We start from the raw sequence: 27,179 nt of genomic DNA on the forward strand, positions 1-27,179 counted from the left end.
AGAGGCTGACTTTTACTTTAGGTCAACGTTTGCTCAAGTACTTTGAGCTCAGGCTGGTTTTGACTATCTGATCTTCTCAGTTTGGCTTCTTTACTCATCCTGAATAATAATCTTTAGTTAGAATGCTAGTAAGCCATTTTCTGAATAAACTTCTTTTCTAAAGTCGCTGCAACTGCAAACACAGTATTCTGAACTTAATGTTTAGATTAGATTACTTACAGTTTGGAAACAGGCCCTTTGGCCCAACAAGTCCACACCGACCCTCCAAAGAGTAACCCACCCAGACCCATTCCCCTACCTTTACCCCTTCACCTAACACTATGGGCAGTGTTAGCATGGCCAGTTCACCTGACCTGCACATTTTTGGACTGTGGCAGGAAACCAGAGCACTGAGAGGAAACCCATGCAGACACAGGGAGAATGCGCAAAATCCACACAAAGTTGCCTGAGGTGGGAATTGAACCCGGGTCTCTAGCGCTGTGAGGCAGCAGTGCTAACCACTGTGCCACCATGCTGCCCATGTGTGGCAATGTTTAGCAGAATGAAAATAATGTATAAAAGTCCTGTGATAAGAGAATAGAATAAACAAACACTATGTTTTGAGTTAATAAAGTTCTTCATGAAAGTGCCAAAATATGTAGGAAAAATCTTCAAGCTTACTTTGGTTTCTTTTTCCCATATTACAGTAAAATTTGAACAGAATGATATGATAAATCTAAAATGAGCTTGTGATATATTTTGTATTTTCAGAAGAGATGGCTACATACTTGCGTTACGTAAGAAGGCTGGACTTCTTTGAGAAACCAGACTATGACTACCTAAGAAAGCTGTTCACAGACTTATTCGATAAGAAGGGTTACATGTTCGATTATGAGTATGACTGGATTGGCAAACCACTTGTAAGACTAAAAATTCACTTATATAAAAATGTTCTTTTTGTCAAGTGAATATAAGTATTACAAAAGCAAAGTACAACAGGTACCTCGAGTATTTCTGGATAGGATTAGCAATCTCGATAAAATGTGCTTGACCTCTGCTGCTTTATTTGTCTTAAAAGATGTAACATATTGGTGTTTATAATGTAAACCTTAAGAAAAACTAAATCTCTTTTTAGCTATACACACATGATGTTGACCAAAGGAAAGCTTCAATTAAAATTGAAATTGAAGGCTTTCTGCTCCATGTTCTAAAAATCAGAATGTTGATTATTCCTTTGGGTCCATCATGGCTTATCAAATGTAATTGTGGTGTGATGCTCATAATGAAAGGTGCATGATTCTTGTTCTGTTCTTCAATAACTGATCTCAGACTGGACAGTAAAAGAGTTACAATGAAAAGTTTTTGCACCCTGAGTCAGAGATTTTGTGTTCCTAACTGCTATCTGATAATCTCTGTTGGAAATATTTATGTGAATGTCTGGTAAGGGCAGGGTTTGTGATCTCCCTGCCAGTCAAACTTTCTTCAGCATTCGCTACCAAATTCCTTGGGTGTGTCGCATAAGGGCCTACAGCCCATGTAACCCATGAAGAGGGGAGGGGAATAAAACAAGGAATAGATTATTATTTCACTGCAGTCTAGTATCAGTTCACTGCTTGGTTGATGCAGCAGAAATCCATCATATTGCTTGCAGATCTCCAAACCAAGCACCTGAGAAATCCTTTTGAGTATTGTGCATCTTAAATTGTATATGTTACACCCTCTTTCCCTGTAACTACACTTCCTTACTTCTGTCTCGTGAATTTACATGACGATTAACGTGCACCAAGATTTAAGGATCCTTAACTATCTACAGGATTACTTTTACAACATTTTAACTAGCTAATACAAAGTTTTCCAATACAGACCATAGGTAAATATTCTATTGTTTGTCTAGCAAGGTTCAGTTTTGCATAATAAGGCATTAGCCAAAGGGACCATCTAGATTTGAACGGTGCCACTTCTTCATTATACATCTCGTGCTGCCAATGGGCAAAGCAGTCTAACCAATTACCAATATTTGCTGAGCACTGCAGAGCTAGTTGTGTCGATTTCAACTTTGCCCCATTGGTTGTGTCCTTATAAAATCAACTCAAACCGAATGACAGCGTACTTAGCATTACATCATATGAAGTTTCCATAATGCAGACAACACACATGCATAATTGAATATTTTAATTGCCCATTGTAGCTTCAGCATGAAATGCTATGACAGTGAATTGGTTTCCTGCTTCATAATTGCAAGCCCATTAAATAATGAATGATGGTGCAATTCATTACTTTGGTTAATGTTTAACTGAGATTGTATGGAATGGAAATTGATTCCAGATGTTCTTGTTGCAATACACGCTGCCAATACTGCAGAAAACATTTTACATTTTTTTTTACAGTATTTTATATTGTCCACGGTACTTTTGGATACATGGGCAATTTAGGACTTTGACACAATGACTGTAATAGATCAATTTTCAATTCTCTGATTATTTGGAAAAACAGTTCTCTTTTGGAGAATATTTGAGATTCCTAGATCAGAACAAATGATGTTTTTCTGTCATTGGTCACAGTGCGTTTTCACAAATACTTGTCCAAATGATTATATCTTGCACATCCCCTCCATCCATTTTCCTCTATTCTTTTTCCTCTGCTGCCCTGCTCTGGAATTTCCATTCTCCTATGTACAATAACATGGCGAGCACATCTCCAATATGAAAAAGGAAGGGCATGACTAAATATTTCAATTCCGTTCATGGATGTCAATACTATTTTCTCTAATTACAGCCCACTCCAGTTGGTTCAATTCATGCAGATAGCGCTCTGGCAGGAGCGAATAGAGAGAATCATCAGCACAGGGATAGAACACAGCAAGCCAAAAATCAGGTAGGTCTGCAAATGATATTGCGAGTTACATTATTATTTGCAATAAGAGTTTTTTTGAGTTGCTTCCAGAAAATGAAGGTGCTTTTATGCTGCTTTATGAGATTTAATAGTGTGTTAGGATTGTTGGCTTCCAGCTTGTGGCTTTTGAGTAACTGGTAACAACTGAAGTAAATGTGCTGGATTTGTTGCAATCGGAAATAAAACTTTCCTACTGTTAGTCTTTGGAATCTGGCAAGTTTGCATTCATGTTATTATTGATACAATAATATTTGCACATTGAGAGCTGACACCACGAGGAGAGGTTACACTAAGCAGTTTGAAACTGGAAGAGTTAACAATGCAGTTAACATAGTTTCCCAGCTACACAGCAGTTGAATTATCTGAAACTTGCATTCGTAGTTTACATGGCTGTAATAAACCTGACATGTTTCAGTTAGCTCAGAAATTGTGAACTTTCTCATTTAACTGGTGTAGGTCTCAAATCAGCTGATAAGAGTTTAGGCCTTTCGCAGTTGACATTTGAACTCCGTCCACTGCTCCCACAGTGAATCATGGACTGAACAAAAGTTTCTTGTACAATACAGACATAAATATTGCAACATTTATCTTTGGAAAGCAAGCAAGTTCAGTCTTATTGTCTGACGCTGAACTATAATTTGATCTTTGGCAACTTTTCCTCCCTTCCTCAAGCATGGTTTACATTTTAAATTCCCAATAAATACGAAGTAATGAGTATGGAAAATGTCTGTGTGAATGCGTAGTATATAAGACAGTTGTAACATTTATTATGGTCTGATTCTAGGCTTAAGGATAGCCCAAAGCAGTGTGGTAGTGTGAGGAATGCAGGAAAGTATTGGACTTATTGAAAAGTAGGAGTGACCTGTTTACTGACTATAGTAATAACTGTTGTTACTTTTTGGATGAAATTTCCAAGCAGCAGTTTTTATATGGAAGCAATTAGTAAATTGAGACATGTCTCCGAAATAACAGGTTTTTATTTTTCACTTACACTAAGACTTGCCTGTTCAGAGTACGCTTGGAACCACACGCAGCATTTTGTTTACATGTTATACTGCCAATCAGCTATTTACAAGTAGTAGTCAATATGGCTTCCACAATTGTTTATTTGCATTTCGTAGTTCAGTGCAAGCCCCCTCTCTACTCTCTCCTCTCTGAAGTGACTCCCCTTGCTGGAGAAAACCAGACCTTGATATTTCCTAGGCGAAAGTGAGGACTGCAGAGTCGAGAGTGTGGTGCTGGGAAAGCACAGCAGGTCAGGCAGCTTCCGAGGACCAGGAGAGTCGACGTTTTGGGAAAAAGCCTTTCATTATCCTTGATATTTTCTAATCAACCTGTCAGAGATCTTATTTTCATATCGGGCTCGAGCGGATAAGACTTGAACATGGGCATTCTGTCTCAGAGGTAGGGGCGCTACCGTTACATCACAGGAGCCCTAGTAAAGCAGCAGTTCCCTTTCAATCCTAGATATTTTTTAGATATTTCACTCCCCCGGTCAGCTATGTTATGACAGACATCTGGAGCAGTAGTGCCCACAATAAGAGCCCTCAGAAAACTAGCCATCTCTTTCTGCCCAAAAGCCATCCTTTTCAGATCAAACTGTTCAGAGATGTTAATACACACCTCTGGAGCAGATGGGAATTGAACTCGGGACTCCTGGCTCAGAGAAGGTGACACTCCACTGCAGCACAAGTGTGAAAGCTAACCTTGTATTTTTGCAATTTAGATTGCTCAATTTGGGGCTTTCCTTACACTATGAGGTTTTCCTAATCAATTCTTCTTCAGCTAGTGGGGCTTGAACCCAGGCCTCCTGTTTCAGGCCTCCTGTGACTGCTGCCACAAGAGACATGAAAGCTGGCAATCTTAATTTTTTTTTGTGCTTTTTTTCCCCCTAATTCGATAGTTCGGAGATATTATTACACACTTCTGGAACCGGTAGGACTTTTAATCCAGGTCTTCTAGCCCAGGGAGATGACACCACCACTATGCCTCAAGAGCCCTAAAAGCCAGCCTTTGTGATTTTTTTCTCTTTCTCACACAGCCAATTATACATGCAAAGCCCATCATGGGCAATGCGAACCATCAAACGTGTGGGGGTGGGGTTCATTTTTAAAAGACCATAATTTACAACTTTATCAAGCTTGATCTGAATTTTGGGAGTAATTTTCTATCCATTGACAGTTTGGAAAAAGTTTGGTTATCAGCTATATGATGGGCAATAAATGACATGAGCACATTACTTGAGTTGGAGATGCCGGTGTTGGATTGGTGTGTACAAAAGTAAAAATCACACAACAATGTCTGTGAGAGAGTGTGTATGTGTGTGTGAGTGTAAAGGGGTATAAAGTCTGCGAGACGGTGATTTGTGAGTGTGGCAGTGTATGTGTGAGCATATGAGAGAGGGTCTGCGTGTGTGTGTCTGCATGTGTATATGGGGTCACCTGTAGTGCGACATGAACCCAAGTTCCCGGTTGAGGCCATCCCCATGGGTACCGAACTTGGCTATCAGCCTCTGCTTGGCTACTTTTCTGTTGCCAGTCCTTAAGTTTGCCTTAGAGGACGGTCACCCGAAGGTCCAAGGTCAAATGTCCCGGATGTTGGGTTCATATCACACTACAGGTGACCCCACTGCACTATACCAACACATAGACAGACACACACACACACAGACAGACAGACACACTCCTACAAGCATACACACTCCTCCAGATACACTCTCCTACAGACCCATACACTCACACAGAACCTCTCTCATATGCTCACGCACGTTCACACACACCCTCTCACAGACTTGTACCCCTTTACAATCACACTCTCACACATACACACACTCTCTCAGACATTCATAAACCCCTCCCCCTCCATGCTCCATACACACACACACACACACACACACACACACACACACACACACACACACACACACACACTCTCTCTCTAAAGTTTGTGGGCTGAATTTATACTTGCAGAGTTACATTTTACTTTGCTCAAAAACTCCATGAATCCATGTAAGATTCTATAACTTCATTTTTTAGATTAGAATCGGTCTGACCATTGTGGCACAGTCTCACACAGGGCACCTCACACCTTAATAAACAATCCAAGTCTTTTTCAATACATCATTTCAGTTACATCACACTATAAATTTTTGCTATAAATTCTGTGTCTTATGATCTTATACTCCACAACCACCTGATGAAGGAGCATCACTTCAAAAGCTAGTGCTTCCAAATAAATCTCTTGGACTATAACCTGGTGTTGTGTGATCTTTAACATTACTTGAGTTTGCTATTTGATTGAGACTCTTAAACTTGGGAACAGAGTCAAACCTCTGCTTCCAAGGCAGCCAGGTCAATGTATGATCAATCTTTTGGAGGTGTTTGCAGAATGTAAGAGTTAATTTGTGATTTACTAAAATCCTTTTAAAATTCACTATCTTTTAATAACTTTGTAGTGTTACATGTGTTATTATTTGTGTGGTTATATATTCAGCTGGATCCAAATGAAAGAATCAATGCCATCTGGATGAAATTTTAGGGTTTGAAGTATTTGAGTATCTGTGCCATGTTTGCTGTATTACATTTTGGTGAATAAGCTCTCCCAAATTTTTTTAATTAATTGAGAAAATCTTGACACTTGATGTTTTGAGCCAAGGGCAGATTTAGTGGGTTACTCTGATATTTAATTAATTGAACACTGAGTTTTAATTATTTAGAAAGAAATGCTTAGGAGGTTTCTGCAAATAGAAGGAAAAAGTCTGAAAGAGCAATGTGAGCTTTTCAACTTCACAAAGCAGATATTTTAGCATGATGCAGAGATAGAGCGCGTGTGTGTGAGAGAGAGAACCATGTGTTAATGAAAAATCATCACATATTTATATGGTTATGTCAAAAATCCCCAAATAATATTCATAACATTTCAACTTTTTCACTTCAGTTGTTAATTCCCTTCAAAAATAACAACATTTCTACCTGTTAAATCAGACAGTGTTTTTAAAGAAACAGTGATGAACAAAATACTGTAGTGATTATGGGGAGAAAATAAAGCATTACTGGGATTCTAATTTGTTTATGTAGCTTTTAATCTATCACTATTATTAAAGGCGAGGCAGATAAGTAATCTCTTGCTTTAATCAGAAGCTGCTGTGACAATACTTTTTTTTCTTTCAATAATGGAAACTCATGTTCACAGCAAAAAGCAGGAACTGTGAATTGAAACTAACTAATAAAAAGTTATGTTAATCAGTCTCGAGCTGGAGTTTAACAAGCCTGATTAGTTAAAAAGCAGGGACTAAGTGACTGTGGTACCTTTGAACACTAATAAAATGAACAATAATATTAAAGCACATTGGTAGCAATCTATTGATGTATGTTGCAACCCTCCTGTCCTGTTGAGACCTCACATTTGTTTATTGAGGGTCAGATATTAGACTTTGCAATGTTGCTGAAGCAGCAATCCAGTCATGGGTGGTGCCAAGGGTGGTTTTCACTGTCTAATAGAACTTATTCTGAGAACTTATCAAAAGATCAAGTAGAATCTAGTGTAGGTGACTATAGGCAAGAAAAAAGACATTACTCTGAATTGAAAAGTCTTCAGAGAACGCAGGATTCTGCGGTACAACAGGATTTAATTTATGGGTATAGTATTGTACTGTACATCAGGAAGGCAGATGGAACATTGTCATTTATTACAAGGGGAATGGCATAAAAAAGTAGCCATGATTTGCTACAGTTTTCCATTTCATTGTTGAGACCACAAAAATGTGCTGTGTATAGTTTTTACTTCCTTATTTAGGAAAGGATATAAATGCATTAAAAGCAATCCTGAAAAGGCTCTCTTGACTGATACCCGAAATGGGGAGGAAGTTCTCTTCCAGGAAATGGTTCAACATGCCAGACTGGTATCTACTGAAATTTAGAAGAGAAAGAGGCATTCTTATTGAAACATATAAAATCCTGAGAGGACTAGGCAAGTTGGATGCTGAAAGGATGTTTTCCATTCTGGACCAGAAGTAGGACTCACGGTTTTAAGTGGAATTTCCTTTATTTGTTACTGTCTTCCCTGGAGAGCAATGGAAGCATTGAGGAGTTTAAAGGCAAAGGCAGGTAGATTCTTGACTAACGAGGGAATCTCTTGTTATTGTGCTGTTTGGGAATGTGGAGTTTAGACCACAATCAGATCAACCATAATCTTAACAAATGGCAAAAGAGGATCAGAGGCCAGAATGCCTAATTTGTTTTGAGTGTTCATGCTTCCATCTTCTTGTGTTTAAAGAATTGCTAGAAGTATGTGAAGCAGAAATCCAAATCCATCTAATTTGGTATTGTACGTTCGGCAGTGATTCAGTCAACAGATCACGGCCTAGCTACAGAATAGAGAGACTTATGGACAGTAGTTGAAATTGGGGCCAGGCTTTATAATTTTCCCTTTGTCTGCAGTATCTCCTGTGACTGCTGTCTGATGTTCTATGCTACATGAAGCAAATGTGTGAGGATAGTGTAGTTTAGCAAGTGGGAATATGAGACATTGGCTTATAATTTGCAGTCAGCTGCAAATGATTGCCATCAGAGTAGTTTGATTGCTGTGGGAGATCGAGCAGTCTCTGTGCCAAGAACATTAGTTCTCTCAATGTGTAATTGATTACGGTGCAGTTTAATGAGGATTCCTAGCATTAAACTGCAGTGAGGGTACCAACATGTCCAAGCAGCCAATCTGATTAAAGTATTCTCACAGCAAACCAAGAAATGAAAAATACAAATTGCAAAATCACTTCTAAAAGATTTTACATGGTGTGGAACAAAAATGGAGACGTACACACAGGAAAGAGGGTGGAATGTCATGAGTGAACTTCTCTAATCTATTCCAGAAATCTAGTAATCAGTCATGGTAGTGACATTTAGCAACACTGTTGCAAACATAAAAATTATTTTCTGTGTCAAATGAGTTCAGCAGTCATCAGTAGCAGTAACAATCACTCACCAGTGAATATGATTGTCCATTTAGGAAGTTCTCTATTACTGGTTATGGGTTCTGTAGGTCCTTGAGTGGCTGATTAAACCAAAATATAGAGCTACAGCTCCACTTACACATTTCACGGGGTGTTTGCAGGAGATGGAGGTGATCCTTGGCATTGAATTCATTGTCATTTCTTTCTCCCTTTCCTTTTCCATAATACCTCTTATGAATGGGTGTTTTCAAAGACTTTTCCCTACCTGCAGCAGTTTCATCTAAGTCCATTTCTTCTGAACAAGTATCTCCAAGTGTTGATATCTATGTTGTATTTCTTGAGGGAAGCCTTCAGAGAGCCTTTGAAACACTTACTTTAATATCCTATGGTTAGAGTGCCTCCTGTGAGCTGGGCAAAGGTGATTTGCTTTGGTTGTCAGAACTCAGACATCCTTAGCATGTGGCTGGCCCAGAGGAGTTGCTTTTGGATAATAGTGGTCTCAATGCTGGTGCAGTTAGCTGCTTCAAGGATGTTGATGATAGTATGCGCAGTAGTCCAAGTTTCGGAGCCATGTAGATGATTCGGAAGGATGACTGCTTTATCTTGGATCTTGGTATCAACACAGATGTCAGGCTCATCCAAGAGTTTCATCTGTTGGTGTCTGAAGGCTGTGCTCGCAGAATGGATGTGATATTGAATCTTCTGATTGATATCAGCCTTAGATGTGACATCGCTTCCCTCGTTAGAAAAATGCTTCATGTTCTCTTGATCTTAATGGAAGAATGTACCAGAACATGACCTTGGACAGGTTGGAAAAGGATTTGTGTTGTCTTGAGGTTGAGGCGGAAGCCAGTTCTGTGGTATGTTTTCTTAAAGGCGTTAAGGCATGAAGATTCTCTTCTGATTGGGCAGAGATGTCACTGTCATCCACATTCTGAAGTTCCTCAAGTGAGGTCAGTGTGTTTACTGCTTGGATTTTAACTGTTGAAGTTGAAAAACTGTCTACAGAATGGAGAAAAATGTCCACACCACTGGAAAGCTTGGTATTGACAAGATGAAGAAAGGTCACAGTGAAGATAGATAAAAGAGTAAGGGTGATGACACATCCTTGCTTAATCTCAAAGGATTCTGTCATATTGCTGTCAATGAGGACTGTTGTAGATATCTTTTTGTGGAGGATGTTGATGAATATCCTTGGATGGCCAGCTTTGACAGGACCTTCAATAGCACTTCCGGATTGACTAAGTCAAAGGTGTTGCCAGATCAATGAAGGCCACATAGAGAGGTTGCTTTCGATCCTGGCATTTTCCTGGAGTTGCTGAGCAGTGAAAATTCATTCCATGGCTTGATTGGAGAGACACTGGCTTTCAGGAAGGATTTCCGCAGAAACTGGGAGAAGGTGACTTAATGGGGATTTGGAGGATGGGCTTCCTGGTGATGCAGAGTAAGGAGTTTCCTCAGTGATTCCCACAGTCCACTTTGTCTTCTTTCTTAATGGCAGCAATTCAATTCCCGCCTCAGGCGACTGACTGTGTGGAGTTTGCACGTTCTCCCTGTGTCTGCGTGGGTTTCTTCCGGGTGCTCCGGTTTCCTCCCACAGTCCAAAGATGTGCAGGTTAGGTGAATTGGCCATGCTAAATTGCCCGTAGTGTTAGGTAAGGGGTAGATGTAGGGGTATGAGTGGGTTGCGCTTCGGTGGGCCGGTGTGGACTTGTTGGGCCAAACGGCCTGTTTCCACACTGTAATGTAATGTAATGTAATCTAATGTAATCTAATCTAATCAATGGCAGCATCCCTGAGATTGGCAAGGATTTCTTCTTTGTCCCGAATTTTCAGGAACAGTTGATGGAGATGATGCCTAAGCTCTGCTCCTTCAAGTTTGGAAATCTCCCCTAGAACCCTGTTTGCTCCTGCACCTTTTCTATTCTTCATGCATCTTGTGGCATCTTCAATTTCTATCGCACTACTTGGGAGTTCAAGATCATCTTTGATAGGGAATTGGGGGTTTTCTATATTGATGATTGTATTGTGGTTTAGGAGTTCTTTGAAGTGCTCTCTGTTTTCTCTGTCAAAAGGATGCCTTTATTACTCTGTACCGGTTTGAGGTCCAACACCGGTGTTGGGTCCATATATTGCCTGGTGGCACTGAAGAAACTCTGGGCGCTATACTTGTCAACAAGGAGTTGCAGCTCCTTATCTTTCTCAGTTCACCAATGGTCTTCATTTCCCCCATTCTTCTTCGTAACTCCCACCCTTGCTGTTTGAGGAGTACTCTTCTTTGCCTCACTGGTGGTGTGATTTTACTAGGCATGGAGAGCTTTCCTCTTATCTGTGAGATCTTGAATGATGTAATCATTCTCATTTGAATCAGTTTCCTGGTCTTGTAGCTGATGGTTTCTCCGCACTTGAGCTGATGGCTGTCCAGCAATTTCCAGATTTCCACTCCATTGAAATGAACTCTTTGGAGATTATGATGATGATATCGATGGAAGTTCGTCAATCTGTTTAAGTCTTGAGGCAGCTCAATATTGAAGTGTTTTTTTTCCATATTCAGCTTCTTCTCATGGCATTTGATAGTTATTGAGGAGGAGATCAGCCAGTGGTCTGTCTAGCACTTGTCTGCACTGGTCATTACTTTGGAAACAAGGACATCCTTTTGGTCCTGGGATTGAACAGTGTCATAGTTGATCACGTGCCTTGATCATGGATAGCTCCAAAAAATCTTGGACTTGTCTTTTTGGTGCAATAGTGTGTTGACCAGTTAGTGTTCTGCATATTTGGTGTTGCCATTCCCAACTCTTTCCTTTCCGGGTTGAGCATCCTTCCCAGCCTTGGCATTGAAACACCCAAGGATGATGATTTTATCTTCCTTAGCAATGTTGCTGAGTATGGTGGCCAAGGCGGAGTAGAAACCTTTTTTTTAAAAAGTCATTTGTGGCAACAAGAGTTGGAGCATTGGCACTCATGATTGTTGCCTCCTGATTCTTGACATGTTGTTAATGGAGAGTCATGAAGCAATTATTGATGCCAACAGGGAACTCTGAGTTGGTGAACAAGTTTGTTCTAGATAGCAAATCTAATTCCATAAGTCCTGGGTTGCTCCTCAGGATTTCCACTCCAGAAGAATATGTAACCACCATTGTCTTCCCTCAGCTGCCCTTCGCTTGCTCTTGGGAATTGCTGCCCTTAAGGAGACTCCATGTTCAAGTGCCTGAGCTCATGGGCCAGTTCTTCGTTCCGGAAGATTGTTTTGCTCATTATCTGTGAGGATTTGTATGTACAAGGTTTCGAGATTGAGTTTCCGAATGGTTTTCAGACGGCAGGTAGATGAGGTCACTGGATGCAGTTTTCTAGCCAGGTTGGTGATGAAACAGGCTATATTTAGGACACTTTTTCTCGCCCCTTCCCATACGAGGTGAGCAGAGTGAATCCTGATTAGGGCTGCTCAGACATGATGAAACTTGTTGAAACACTGTCCTGTACTCATTCCAAAAACGAAATGACCAAGTCAAACTCCATCACCTATGTGCTGGTCTGCAGCAAGGGACTTCCCAATCTCTCAATCTTATACCCATCACTTCTCATCTATTGTTGCAAGACTTGTATTGTGTCTGTGGGGGTGTTGAAATCATCTCGGTAGATGCCATTTATGTGACATCTTATAATGTGGGAATGCTATTGCACATCAGCAGACACATGGACCTTGACAGAAGATAGAACCAGTTCCGATGGCATGGAAACCGTGACAACTGGGGATCCTCCTTCCACTGCAGATGTCATTCGCTATCACAGCTATTGAGATCAGATGAACATTTTCCACCTGGATTGCCAATGAGGACATGATTTGGACTGTGCTTTGTCTGGTTCCTCCCCTCTAATCTTATCATCATGGGTTGCCCTGCTGGGACATCGCTGTTGGAATCAGTGGAATACTCAAGCTTGTCCACTACAGCAAGGTGGCAATCCACCAGGAAAGAAGTTCAGTGGTATGACTACTCCGCCTGCTGTTAAAAGCTCAGTTATATTGTATTGAACGTAGTGTCACTTCTGATGTTTCCCACAATGATTTGCAAATAAATATGGGGAAGTCCTTGCCAATCCTTTCACTAGTTGCCAGTTTATGAGTTGTGGGTTTCCACAGTGCAGCATGATTGGAGAAAAAAAACAACTTCAGGATTTCTGTTTTAATCTGTGCTTGTGCTGAACTTTGAAGATGCAGTCAGATTTAGAGGGATATTAATTAACTCCAGCAGCTCACCATCAAAAGTGCCACAAATTCTGGGCCATTCTTAATTTTAGGAATTAAATTTGATTTTTTTAACTTTTGGCTGGCTCAATAATTTTTATGTATGGATCTCTGCTGAAATAATCCGAAACATTTGACATTATAAGTTACGTAATGATATTTAGTGGCTGTATTCTTGGATAGATTAATGCAGCAACCACTCCAAACTGACATATGCTTTGTAAACTAAATCAATTAAGTCATGCTTGTATTTGATAGGACCTTCATTTTGGTGTTTTTTTTTAACATTTATTTGTGGCATTGTGGTAATGTTAATATCTATTGAAGATCTCTTTATATTCTCACCATATTTTTACTTATATTGTTACCATATCTGCTTTTTCAGCTTGCTTGGTAATGCAGTTTTACCATAGCATGCTAGGTAGTTAACTGTTTGTCTTTTTGCATTTTGTTTTCTCTCCTTGTTATCATTGGGAGCAGATTGAGTTTAGCCCTTGCCTTTCATATTTGCATGCCATGTATTAGTAATAAGTCACTACTGACTTCATTATATCAAGACAGTCCTTGCACTGTGTATATTTTTTAATGGCATTGCATTTTGGTACAACAAACAAAGATACAGCTTATACAATTAATGGTAGGGCTTTGGGTAGTATTGTAGAACAGGATGGACCTAGGGGATTCAGGTATGCAATTCTTTGAAGTTTGCATCACATATAGACAGGTGGTTAAAAAGGCTAGGAGAAAGCGAGGACTGCAGATGCTGGAGATCAGAGTAAAGATGTGTTGTTGGAAAAGCACAGCCGGTCAGGCAGTATCCGAGGAGCAAAAGAATCGACATTTCAAGCATCAGGAATTCCTGATGAAGGGCTTATGCCCAAAATGTCGATTCTTCGGCTGCTCTGATGCTGCCTGATCTGTTGTGCTTTTCCAGCAACACACTTGTGACTGTCGTTAGAAAGGCATTTGGCACGTTTGCCTTCATTGCTCAGTCCTTTGAGTATAGCAGGACATTGGTGAGGCCTCTTCTGGAATTCTGTGTCCAGTTCTGGGAGCCCAATTATAGGAAGGATATTAAGCTAGAGAGGGTTCAGAAGAGATTTGCCAGGATATTGCGAGGTATGAGGTTTGATTTATAAAGAGAGGCTGGGTAGGCTGGGTCTTTTTTTAAGTCAAGATTAGAATGGCGCTGGAAAAGCACAGCAGGTCAGCCAGCAACCGAGGAGCAGGGAGAATCAACGTTTTGGGCAAAAGCCCTTCATCAGGAATTCCTGATGAAAGGCTTTTGCCTGAAACGCCAATATTTCCTGCTCCTCGGATGCTGCCTGACCTGCTGTGCTTTTCCAGCACAACTCTATTCTTGACTGATCCTCACCATCTGCAGTACCCACTTCTGCCTAGTGGGTGTTTTTTAAGGGGAGTGTCAAGAGTTTGAGAGACGACGTCATTGAAATTTATAAAATATTGAGGGGTTGTGCTAGAGTCAGTGGTAAGCATCTTTTCCCTTGGCTGGAGGATTTCAAGACCAGGTGGCACATTTTTAAGGTGAGAAAAGAGAGGTTTGAAAAAGATATGAGGGGCATTTATTTTTATGCAGAGGGTGGTTCATAAGTGGAATGAACTTCCTGAAGAAGTGTTGGATATGAGTACAATTTAAAAGACATTTGGATAAGTACATGAATAGGAAAGGTTTGGAGGGATAGGGGCCAGGAGCAGGCAGGTGGGACGAGTTCAGTTTGGGATTATGTTCGGCATGGATTGGTTGGATGGAAGGGTCTGTTTCTGTACTGTATGACTCTATGGCAATGCAAGCAGTTCTACACAGGCAATATATTTGACAATCTGTGTTGAAAGGAATTGATAGCTGCAATTTGAATTCTACAGTTGCAAACTGGGTCTTTGAGTCTAACAACATTGATTCTGTCATTTCCAGTATGAATTTTTTTATCTTTTTCAAATTTGACTTTCATACTTTCAATGTAAATTCATAATTACTGATAACGTCAGTGCCACAAAAAGTCTGAATATTACATAAAGAAACAATGAACATTTAAAAGCTGTGTTTAGGTTTGTCACTTAGTTCATCCGTGATGGTCAATTTGCCATAACATGTCTGGAATCCTGTTGATGGGTTTCAAGTCTGGAAGGGCATAGTTAATGTGCTTTACCATAATTAAGTGCACAATTCCTTACCACCTAGTGGAATTTCCGAGTGCAAGATTGATGTGTCTTGACAAATGTAAAATATCTCATGAGTCATTATTTTCAGTTCTTTACCAACCAGTCCTGTTAAAGGTGGTGATGATTCTCTCTTTACACCCACACAACCTACTTTGATTCAATACTACTGATAAGATTTCCTCTGAAAGTACCTGTTACATTTCAGTGAATTCTAATTATGCCTCTTCAGCCATGACAGGTAATTTACCTGTCACTTCCTTTTGATATGTTGAGTGTCAGTTGTCGACAGGATAGTAATATAATGAATTTTGGTATCTGAAGGTCTGAAAGGGTTTGTATTATGAAAAGGCACATATACTGTTTAAATCCATTGAGCAACCACTGAAGAATGTTATACAGTAAGAATGTTATAGCTTAATAACCTATACAGTAAAATTGCAGATTTGGGAGAAGATTTGTAGCTCGGATGCTCGTTGTTGTGGTTCTGTTCGCCGAGCTGGGAATTTGTCTTGCAAACGTTTCATCCCCTGTCTAGGTGACATCCTCAGTGCTTGGGAGCCTCCTGTGAAGCGCTTCTGTGCTGTTTCCTCCGGCATTTATAGTGGCCTGTCTCTGCCGCTTTCGGTTGTCAGTTCGAGCTGTCCGCTGTAGTGGCCGGTATATAACTCACAGGAATCCGATTCATTAGAGAGGAAGAAAAGGACAACCAACTCCCATTCCTAGACGTGATGGTACAGAGAACACCGAACGGAGAATTCACCACAAAGGTATACAGGAAAGCCACACACACAGACCAAGTCATAAACTATGAAAGCAATCACCCCAACACACACAAACAAAGTTGCATCAGGACACTATTCAAAAGGGCCACAACACACTGCAGCACACCAGAACTACAAAAAGAGGAAGAGGAACACCTATACAAAATATTCGCCAAAAACGGATATCCTCGCAATTTCATCAACAGATGCCTAAGGGAGAGACAACGGAACGAGGACATGCCGTAACCTAAAGGACTAGCCACACTACCATACATCAGGAGCATTTCTGAACTGACAGCCAGACTACTGCGACCACTAGGACTCATAACAGCACACAAACCAACAGCCACGCTCAAGCAACAACTCACCAGAACAAAGGACCCGATACCCAACATGAGCAAAACTAATGTAGTGTACAAAATCCCATGCAAGGACTGCACAAAACACTACATCGGACAAACAGGAAGACCGTTAACGATCTGTATACACGAACACCAACTAGCCACGAAACGACACGACCAGCTATCCTTAGGAGCCACACACACAGACGACAAACAACATGAATTCGACGGGGACAACACTACCATTATAGGGCAAGCCAAACAGAGAACAGCCAGGGAATTCCTAGAGGCATGGCACTCATCCACAGACTCTATCAACAAACACATCGACCTGGACCCAATATACCGGCCACTACAGCAGACAGCTCGAACTGACAACCGGAAGCGGCAGAGACAGGCCACTATAAATGCCGGAGGAAACAGCACAGAAGCGCTTCACAGGAGGCTCCCAAGCACTGAGGATGTCACCTAGACAGGGGACGAAACGTTTGCAAGACAAATTCCCAGCTCGGCGAACAGAACCACAACAAAATTGCAGATGCTGAGAAGTTAGATATCACAAAGTTTATGTAGCCTTTTAAAGAGCTGGGGTGGTCTCACAATGAAGCCCAATTCTGTTTTGTTTTATTCACCAGTGAGATATGAGCATCGCAGTCTGGGCCAGCACTTATTGCCTGTCCTTAGTTGCTGTTGAGAAGATGGTGGTGAGCTGTAGGTAGATCCACAATGTTGTTAGGGGGTTGTTCCAGGATTTTGATCAAACACTGAAGGAACAGTGATATATATTTCCAGCTCAAAATGGTGAGTAACTTGGAGGGGAACTTGCAGATCGTGGTGTTCCTGTGTATCTGCTGCCTTCATCCTTCCGGTGGTAGTGGTTGTGAGTTTGGAAGGTGCTGTCAAATTCTAGTCGGATGTCTGTGATAACTTCCCTAAGTCTTGAAGTATCACCAGCTGTAAAAACTAGTTTTAATGAGAACTAAGATTAGGATTTTACCAATCGGTCAAATGACTAGGAAACAAAATACAGGTATTATAACAAAAAAATGAGATTATTAAAAATCGTTATCTGTTCCCAGTGTGTGAATGTTAGTATTACACTAGTTATGCATCATTCTTAACTTGTCTGATTTTGATTTTTGTGGAGTTTTTTGTAAAGCTTTAAGTGTTTTAAGTTTGTTTTAATCTTCCCACAGCATGGTTTTTAATGAGTTGTTGGGATTTTTTTTCCTTCCTGTTCCATGCATGCTTTATAAAATATAAAATCTGCAGTCAGCAGACCACAGGGGAGCTTGGGACACTCAGCAGACCAATCCCCATCACTTGAGAGCTCACCTGGCAGCTGACAGACATGGTGGTTCTGTACAGGTATTTCCTGCTTCTTCTGCTTCTTTCCCTCTCCTTCTGCATGCTTGTATGACGAGAAATATTGCACCCTTCTATACTTGCACCAAAAGATTTTTCTGTAAATATCTGTTTGTCTGTACGTAGCATGTATAATGTTGCTGCCTTTCAAAAAGCCCTAATAACCTTACTTGCTTCGTCCTGGCATTTAAAAATCAAAAGTTACAAAATGGACCTTTGTTCAACCAGTCTAAAAAGCTTTTTAACCCTGTCTCTGTAAAGGTCATAACAGCAGTGTTAATTTGTCTGTTTAAATTTATGTGAAGATATGTGTCTCTGAAATAATCACACATCAGGGTGTTTAGAGATGTTTACAGTCTCTTTTAACCAATGTAACTTGCTCAAATGTACCGCACCAGATATTATTCATTTGGCATTGATTTGTTTTTATAGTACAATGGAAAGAGAATTTAATTTTGAATGTTATTAAACTAGATGAATTGGAGGATTCCAATGATGTAGTTAGGTTCAGTTCTAATTATCCAGTTGACAACTATCATTTTGCACATATGCTATAGACCAGTACTTCCTATTGTTTAACCAATTATAATCCTATTTCAACACCCAAGACTTCATGTGACCCTGCAATGAAATCTTGGGGTATCTAGAAACCTGCTGAGTGAGATTTGGAGATGAGCTTCAGACAGTTTGTGCAATCACTTTATACAACAACCTCAAGTATAATTTGAGATATTGTAGACTTGTGCATAATTAGCACTTAAAAGTTATCTTTTTATATTTATCAATGATTCCTAGCTACATAAAATGTACATTTCCATTTCTGTGTGTACAGAACATTTAACATGCATTCCCACAAATTTTCATCAATCAAGATTTTATGCAAGTGAGCTCGGTAGAATTTGTTATATCAATTCAGTCTGGAGTCAGTGTTTTTCCTTATCTCCCATACAAAGTATTATGGCTCATTGAATTTTTAATACGTATATGGCTGTATGTCCAAATCTCCAAGTGAGACTAAATTGCACAGATTTGCAGAAGTGTAACAAGTTTGTTGCATTTTTCTTAATAAGCAGGGTAGGGTTTATGTTGCTTTGGCATTGACCACTAGTTGGAGGAGTTGGAAAGAAAAAGACACAAACTTTTCACAATTTTTTTAAAAGCAGATGGGCCTCAGAGCTGTCAGAAATCAATCCAAGCTCCGTAGCAGTCTTTGTTGCCTCAGAGCACAAAATAGGAGAAAGTGAGAACTGCAGATGTTGGAGATCAGAGCTGAAAATGTGTCGCTGGAAAAGCGGAGCAGATCAGGCAGCATCCAAGGAGCAGGAGATTCGACGTTTCGGGCATAAGCCCTTCTTCTGGAATTCCTGAAGAAGGGCTCATGCCCGAAAAGTCGATTCTCCTGCTCTTTGGATGCTGCCTGACCTGCTGCGCTTTTCCAGCAACACATTTTCAGCTCAGAGCACAAAATCCCAAATGTCTTGCAACCCGACTGATGATTGGGCCTCGGATTTTGGAAAGCCATGATTTTGACAGAATTCAAGATGTCAGAAATAAAGCAGAGGTTGCATGGTGCAAAATATTTAACTGTGATCTGAAATAGAATGGATGACTCATGCTGGATGACTTCAAGAAGTTAAGATGCCATACCTATTGTGAAGACCATGAACTGGCCATGAACAAGGAGTTGCCACCCTAAGCTCATATAGAAACAAAGTGCAGCCTATGGGGCAAAGGCAGGAGAATGGAACTGTCATGTTTCTCGTTTGGAGAGCCAATGCAGATATGATGGGCTGAATGCCCTCCTTCTGTCTCCCTTTTCACATTTCTGTTGAAACCTCCCTGTATAAACCTGTCATCTAATTCACTGTCCTGTCTGGGAGACATTTGTGACCCTTTTGCGTGGAGCATTCAATTCCAGAGCTGAGAAATTATGATTGTGTGGAGAGAATAAAGCTCAGATCAGATGAGATACTCTTCTTAATTAAACAGTATCTAGAAAGTTAAATTGTGGTCAGCTCTATCTGTGACATGGCAACTCCAGGAAAGTTAAACTGTCCAGGATGGCTTCGTTCACAGGAAGTGTGTACAGCTGCAGCTCTTAATGGATTGCTTGGATCAACTGAAGCATTCAATGGACATTAGGAACATGCAGGAGGCCGAAAGGGTCATAGACAACAGGAGTTTCGGGGAGCTGGTCTCCCCCAATGTTGAGACAGATAAAGGAGTGATGGTTGCAAGGAGCAGTCAGTCAGTGCACGAGTCTCCTGTGGCAATCCTCCTCTCGAACAGGTGTACCATTTTAGGTACTGTTTGGAGGACAGCCTACCGGGAGATAACAATGGCAGTGTCCAGAACAGTGGTATGGCAACTGGCTCTATTGTACACCAGTGTAGTTCAAAGTGCAGGCAAGCAGTGGTAGTCAGGTACTCCATAATTAGAGCACAGACAGGTGTTTCTGCAGCCACAAATGAGACTCCAGGCTGATGGGTGGCCTCACTGGTGCCAGTGTCAAGGATGCCTCCGAACATGCTCAGGACACTCTGAATGTGTTTCACATTGGTACCAATGACATAGGAAGGAAGAGTGATTAGGTCCTGCAAGGAGAGTTCAGGGAACTGGACTGTAAGTTGAATGGCAGGACCTCCACGGTTGTAATCTTTGGATTACTCGCTGTGCCACGTGGTAGTGAGGCAAGGAATAGGAAGATAATACAGCTTAACATGAGGTTAAAGAGCTGGTACAGGAGGGAGGGTTTCAGACTTTTGGGTCATTAGGATAAGATTACAAAACAATCTTGATCGATTGGGTGAGTGGGCTGAAGAGTGGCAGATGGAGTTTAATTTAGATAAATGCGAGGTATTGCATTTTGGTAAAGCAAACAAGGACAGTACTTAGTGAATTAGTGGCAGGGCCCTGGGTGATAGACTCATAGAATCCCTACAGTGTGGAAACAGGCCATTTGGCCCAACAAGTCCACACCAATCATCTGAAGATTATCTGTCCAGACCCATTCCCCAACCCTATCACTTTACATTTCCCCTGACTAATGCAAATAACCTATACATTCCTGAACACTATGGACAATTTAGCATAGCCAATTCACCTATCCTGCATATCTTTGGACTGTGGGAGGAAACCGGAACACCTGGAGGAAACTCGAGCAGACTCTGGGAGGATGTGCAAACTCCACACAGACAGTCGTCAGAGGCCGGCATCAAGCCCGGATCCTTGGCGCTGTGAGGCAGCAGTGCTAACCACTGAGTCACTGTGCCACTAGTGTTGTAGAATAGAGAGATATATGGTAGTTCACGTACATACTTCTTTGAAGTTTCCTTCACATATAAACAGGGTGTTTAAAAAAGGTGTTTAGCACGCTTGCCTTCATTTCTCAGACCTTTGAGTATAAGAGTTGGGATACCATGTTAAGGTTGTGTAGAACGTTGGTAAGGCCTCTTCTGGAGTACTGTGTGCAGTTCAGGTTGCCCTGCTAAATGAAGGATATTATTAAATTGGAGGAGGTTTAGAAAAGATTTACCAGAATGTTGGCAGGAATGGAGGGTATGAGTTATAAGGAAAGATTGGATAGGTTGGGACTTTTTCACTGGAACTTAGAAGATTGAGGGGTGATCTTATAGAGATTTCTAAAATCCATGAGCGAATAAATAGTGAATAGCAAAGTTCTTTTCCCCAGAATGAGGGAGTTCAATACTAGGGGGCATATTTTGAAGGCGAGAGGAGAAAGTTTTGAAAAGGACACGAGGGGGCGATGTTTGTACACATGGGGTCATTCATTTGTAAAATAAACCACCAGAGAAACTGATGGATGCAGGTACAGTTACAAGATTTAAACAACATTTGGTTTAATACACGCATAGGAAAGGATATTGGCCAAATGCAGGCAACTGTGACTAGGTTAGTTTGGGAACATGGTCGGTGTGGACTTGTTGAACTGAAGGGTCTGTTTCCATGCTGTATATCTCTATGACACTGCCTCTTCCAAGGCAGTTGGGACCTGAACCAAGAGGATGGGTTGCATCTTAACTGGAGGGGCATCAACATCCTGGTGGGGAGATTTACAAGTGTCACTCAGATGGATTTAAACTAAAAAGGCAGGAGAATGGGAGCCAAAACAGCAGGTCAGAATGTAGGCAGAAGCCTAATAGAATAATAGGCAGTACAATGACATGGTGAGGGAATGAATTATAAAAATATCAAAATATGATTTGCAAGTTGGAGTAAATGATAGAGATGAGGCTCAGTGTAATCCGGGATTAGTAAACAAGGACGCAGATCGTGGAAAGCACAGTGCACAGGTAAATATTAAAAGTAAAAGATAAATCTAGTATTTATTTAAAAACCTGCTCCATAAATGTGTGCAATATTTGGAATAAGGTTGATGAACTGACAGCACAAATAGAAACAAATGGGTACAACTTGGTGGGGATTACTGAAACATGGTTACAGAAGGATCAGGATTGGGACGAAAATGCCTGAATTCACTCAGTATTTTGAAAGGATAGTCAAAATGAACAGGAGGTGGAGTTGCTTCATTAACTAAGGATGACATCAAAGCTGTATTAAGAAATGATGTTGACACAAGAGGTCAAAATGTTGAATCAGTCTGGGTGGAAATAAAAAACAAGTGAAGAACATTGGTAGGAGTAATTTACAGGCCTCGCACAATAATTCCGAAGTAGGGCATAGAATAAACCAAGAAATAATGAGGGCTTGTGAGAAGGTCACAAAGATAATTATGGGTGATTTTAACATATGTATTGATTTGGATTTGTCAACTTGGCAAGGGTAGCCTCAAGGAAAGGTTCATAGAGTTATAAGGGACTTTTCACAGAGGAACATGTTGTGAAGCCAACCAGAGAACTGGCTTTTTTAGATTTGGTGTTATGTAATGAGGAAAGATTGATAAATAGTTTAATAGTTAGAGTTTCAAATTCAGATTGAAACGGTGAAGACAGAGTTGTATGCAAGAGTTTTAATGTTGGGGAAAGGTATTAATCAGGCCTGAGGAAGGCGTTGGCCCGAGTGGACTGGGCACAAAATATTAAAGAGCAGAACAGTTGAAGATCAATGGTAAGTGCTTAGGGAGATACTAAATATCTCTCAATTAAAGTATCCATGCTTAAAAGCGAAGTCAAGGATGACATAAATGCAAAAACTAGGGCATGTCATACTGCAAAAGTTGTGGCATTCTGGAAAATTGGGAGAGCTTTTAACATCAAAGGGATAATAGAAGCAAATTAAAGGATTAACTATGAAAGGAAATGAGCAGACAACATAAGCCCTGATATTCAAAAGCTTCTATAAGTATTTAAAAGGAAGAGAATAGTGAAAGTAAATGTTGGCCCTTTAGAGGACAAACATGGCGAGGTAATAATGGGGAATTCAGAAATGGCAAAGGCACTAAACGAACACTAGGTTATAGTCCAACAGGTTTAATTGGTTTAATCTACCACCTGATGAAGGAGCGTTGCTCCGAAAGCTAGTGTGCTTCCAATTAAACCTGTTGGACTATAACCTGGTGTTGTGTGATTTTTTAACTTTGTACACCCCAGTCCAACACTGGCATCTCCAAATCATGACTAATCCAATATTTTGACTCTCTCTTCACAGTGGAAGATAATGATTTCTTCCCAAAAACTGCAATTGCTACAAAGGAACTTGATGAATTACTATAACTAGGGAGAAGGTATTAAGTATACAGATGGGATTAAAGGCAGATAAGTCCCTGGGACCTGATGGCCTGAACCCTCGGTTATTAAAGGAAGTGGCAGCTGAGATATCGGATGCCTTTATTATGATGGTCCAAAATTCCCTGGATTCTGGAAAGGAGCCAGTGGACTGAGAACATGTTAATGTGACACCCTTACTCAAAAAGGGGAGAGGCAAAAAGTAGGAAACTGTAGACCAGTTAGTTTGACCTCTGTAGTGAGGAGTCCGTCATAAAGGAAGAGACAACTGAACACTTAGGTCAATTCACTACTGCCAGGATGGTTTCATGAAGGGCAAGTCATGCTTGACAAACTTGCTGGAGTTCTTTGTGAATGTAACCATTAAGATGAATACTGGGGATCTGGTGGATGTGGTATATATGGACTTCTAGAAGACATTTGACAAGATGCTGCATAAAAGATTGATCCAAAAGGTTAGATTCCAGGGTATTAAGGGTAGAGCATTGGCTTGGATGGAACATTGGTTTGGATGGAACATTGGTTTGGATGGAACGTTGGTTGATTAACAGAAAACAGAGGGTCAGATAAATGGGCCCTTCTCTGGATGGCAAATTGTAACTAGTGGGGCGCCTGTGGGTTCAGTTCTCAGACCTCAACAATTTATGATGTATATAAATAATCTGCAAACTGACAGAATGTAACATAGCAAAATTGAAGGATGATACTAAAATAGGTGAGAAAGCAGGCTGTGATGAGATAAAGTTTACAGGTGGATGTTGATAGGCTCGGACAATGGGCCAGAATCTGGCAGATGGAGTTTAATGTGGATAAGTGCAAGGTTATCCATTTTGGCCAAAAAAAAGGGCAATTTATCATTTAAATGGGAAGCAGATTCAAAGTACGTCAGTTCAATGGGATCTGGCCAACTTTGTACATGATTTGCAAAAAGTGAGTATTGCAGGTGCAGCATATACAGAAATAAGAAAGGCAAATGGAATCTTGGCATTTGTTGCAAAAGGACTGGATTATAAAAATAAAGAACTATTGTTACAATGACATAAGGTGTTGGTGAAATCAGCTGTAGAGTATTGTGTCCAGTTTTAGTTTCCTTACTTGAGGAATGATGTGGTGACACTGGAGAAGGTTCACCAGGTTGATTCCAGGGATGAAAGGGCTGTCATGATGGTTGAATAGCATGGGCTTGTACTTGCTGGAGTTCAGAAGAATAAGGATGGAGCATTTGATTGAAGTATTTCAAATGCTAAAGGGGATTGATTAGGTGGATGTTGAGCAGGTGTTCCCCTTTGTGGGACAGTTGAGGAAAAGATGTCATAGATCGAGAATGAGAGGAGGTAGGTTCAAATTTGAGATGAGGAGAAACTACTTCTCTGAGCATTGTGAATCTGTGGAACTTCCTGCCTCAGGGTGCAGTGGAGGCAAAATCAATTAACAGATTCAAGAAAGAAAGGAATATGTTTCTGATGAAATGCAGGATAAAGGAATATGGGAACAGGCAGGAGAGTGGAGTTGAGACTATGAAAAGATCAGCCATGATCATGTTAAATGGTGGAGGATGCTCAAAGGACTGAATTGCCTACACCCACTCCTAATTCCAATGTTCCTGCACGATTTTCTTGTTACAGCTTTGACAGGATAAATGAGGAGAAACTGTTTTCACTGGAATGATTGTCATTAACTACAGGACCCAGATTTAAGGCAATTAGCAAGGATTAGAGGGAAGATGAAGAGCATTTTATATATATTATGTGTATGTTAAGGTCTGTAATTAAATGCGATGTACATATGTGTTAGCATGTGTACATATATCTATCATGATAGACTTGATAGTTACAGCTATCTATAATTACACACACAATAATTAAAATGTTTGTACTTCAGTTATCTAATATATTTTACCACACTAGTTTGCATACTAATGATATGTATGGGTAGAAAACAATTGTTATTGCCTCAACAGTTTACCTTCTGATCCCCTGTGTCCAATATTAATTCCCAGGTGCATGTGATGTTGCTGGATAATTTCTTCTGAGCTAGTGTTGAATGTCACTGGAGCATGAATGTTAGTGGAATGATTAATGAATGCATGTATGTCCTTCATATTGCATCTGTTAGGTATGGAATGTCAAAACAACAGTGGCAATATAAAATTGCTTTACTTTCTTCCCTGTTCACTACCATTTTTATGTTATTGCATCAGAAAAATGTGAAGGGTGGGCATCCGTTGCTTTAAAATGTAATGCTGTTGACTGTTTAGCTGTAGAAGATATTATTTCCTGCATCAGTGTGATCTGTAGATTTTTAATAAATCACAGTAGCATATCCCATTGCTTATCATGGTGAAATACTGAGTTTACGCTTGAATATTAGCAAATTTAAATGCCAGTTAATGCAAGTTTTAATGGTTCAATATCTGTTCCTTTTGTAAAGGCTGGTTAATCCACTTGAATTAATTCATCAACAATTACAACTTACCTTCATTAGGTATCTCTATCATAAAAAGGATGTTATTTTATAGTGTCATAAATAAATATGAAACCGAACCAAAGGAAATAAATGAAAGATTGATAACACATTTGATAGAAGAGGTGGACTCTTAAAAGAGTCACCTTGTACGAAGAGAGGAAAGTGGCGTGATGAAGGGACTTCAAGCAGTTAATTCCAGAGTTTGGATCCTAGCATGGCTGTCAATTATGGGTGATGTGTGGTGGGAATATGACACTAGGTCTATGGGATGTGGTTGTAGGCTGGAGGAGGTTACGTAAGTTAAGATGGCTGAGGCCAAGAAGAAATATTAAAGGTAATGGTGAAAAACGGATGCCTGAAGCTTTGGGGAACGTGTAGCCATGCCTTCTGCTGTCTGGGTCCTCCCTCACTATTTCCCTTTCCTCATTTTACCTTCTTTCTTGGTTCAGCATTAACTTTTTTTTGATGATTTTGATTGTAAATGACACCTTGTGGCTCTTTTCAATGAATCATGATTGAAATACAAGTAGTAAATATTCTGTAAAACATGCAGACTACACAATGTCTCTTCGCTTGCCAGTGGTCTTTAGTGATTTCCCCTGTGGTGTGCCCTGTTCCACTAAATTCCGATGGAAATATTTTTCATGGTTTTTCAGAAAAATAGAGGAATAAATAAGATAAGGTTGTGTGCTGTGTTGAATTTACCAGTGCAAGGGACAAGGTTTTAAGTTAAAATCTGATAAATCGCTATTGATTACCGCTTAAGACGACAATTACTCTAGCACTTATCTTTGTAAAGGCTGTTTTAATTCTATTACCAATCAAATTAAATTCTGACTGCATTGCCTGTGATTAGAAAATATCACTTGTCTTCATTTGTTGCTTCTTACTTTCCTTCCCCTGGTAACTGGATCTTCCTCAGTAGGAAGAAGAATGAAGTTCACAAGCATATCCATATTCCGATAGCACAGAACCTTTTTGTGTATTGAAAGTTTACTTCTGTGCTAATTATTTCAAATTGAATATTTCAATTAGAGTCATGGAGATATACAGCACAGAAACAGACCCTTCGGGTCCATGCTGACTAGATATCCTAAATAAATTTAGTCACATTTGCCAGCATTTGGCCCATAACCCTTTAAACCCTTCCTATTCATATACCTACTCAAATGTATTTTAAATGTTGTAATTGTACTATCCTCCACCACTTCCTCTGGCAACTCATTCCAAAGACGCACCACCCTCTGCGTGAAAACGTTGCTCCATAGGTCCCTTTTGAATCTTTCCCTCTCACCT

At 40.3% G+C, this 27,179-nt stretch overlaps 1 protein-coding gene across 6 annotated transcripts in view; it reads left to right on the forward strand.

The window, feature by feature from the left end:
• LOC140486018 (casein kinase I) overlaps positions 1-27,179 on the forward strand; it is a 226,840-nt gene that overhangs the window by 179,559 nt on the left and 20,102 nt on the right. For 4 of the 6 annotated variants that reach the window (XM_072584567.1, XM_072584575.1, XM_072584558.1 and 1 more), the window contains exons 9-11: positions 751-899; positions 2,755-2,853; positions 17,620-17,715. In XM_072584567.1, the coding sequence (XP_072440668.1) occupies positions 751-899; positions 2,755-2,853; positions 17,620-17,715 (344 nt within the window). The remainder of the gene's footprint in view (positions 1-750; positions 900-2,754; positions 2,854-17,619; positions 17,716-27,179) is intronic. The other 2 variants (XM_072584602.1, XM_072584591.1) reach the window with 1 other exon arrangement.

Source organism: Chiloscyllium punctatum, chromosome 2 (assembly GCF_047496795.1).
Source record: "Chiloscyllium punctatum isolate Juve2018m chromosome 2, sChiPun1.3, whole genome shotgun sequence".
In the NCBI taxonomy this organism is placed as follows: Eukaryota; Metazoa; Chordata; class Chondrichthyes; order Orectolobiformes; family Hemiscylliidae; genus Chiloscyllium; species Chiloscyllium punctatum.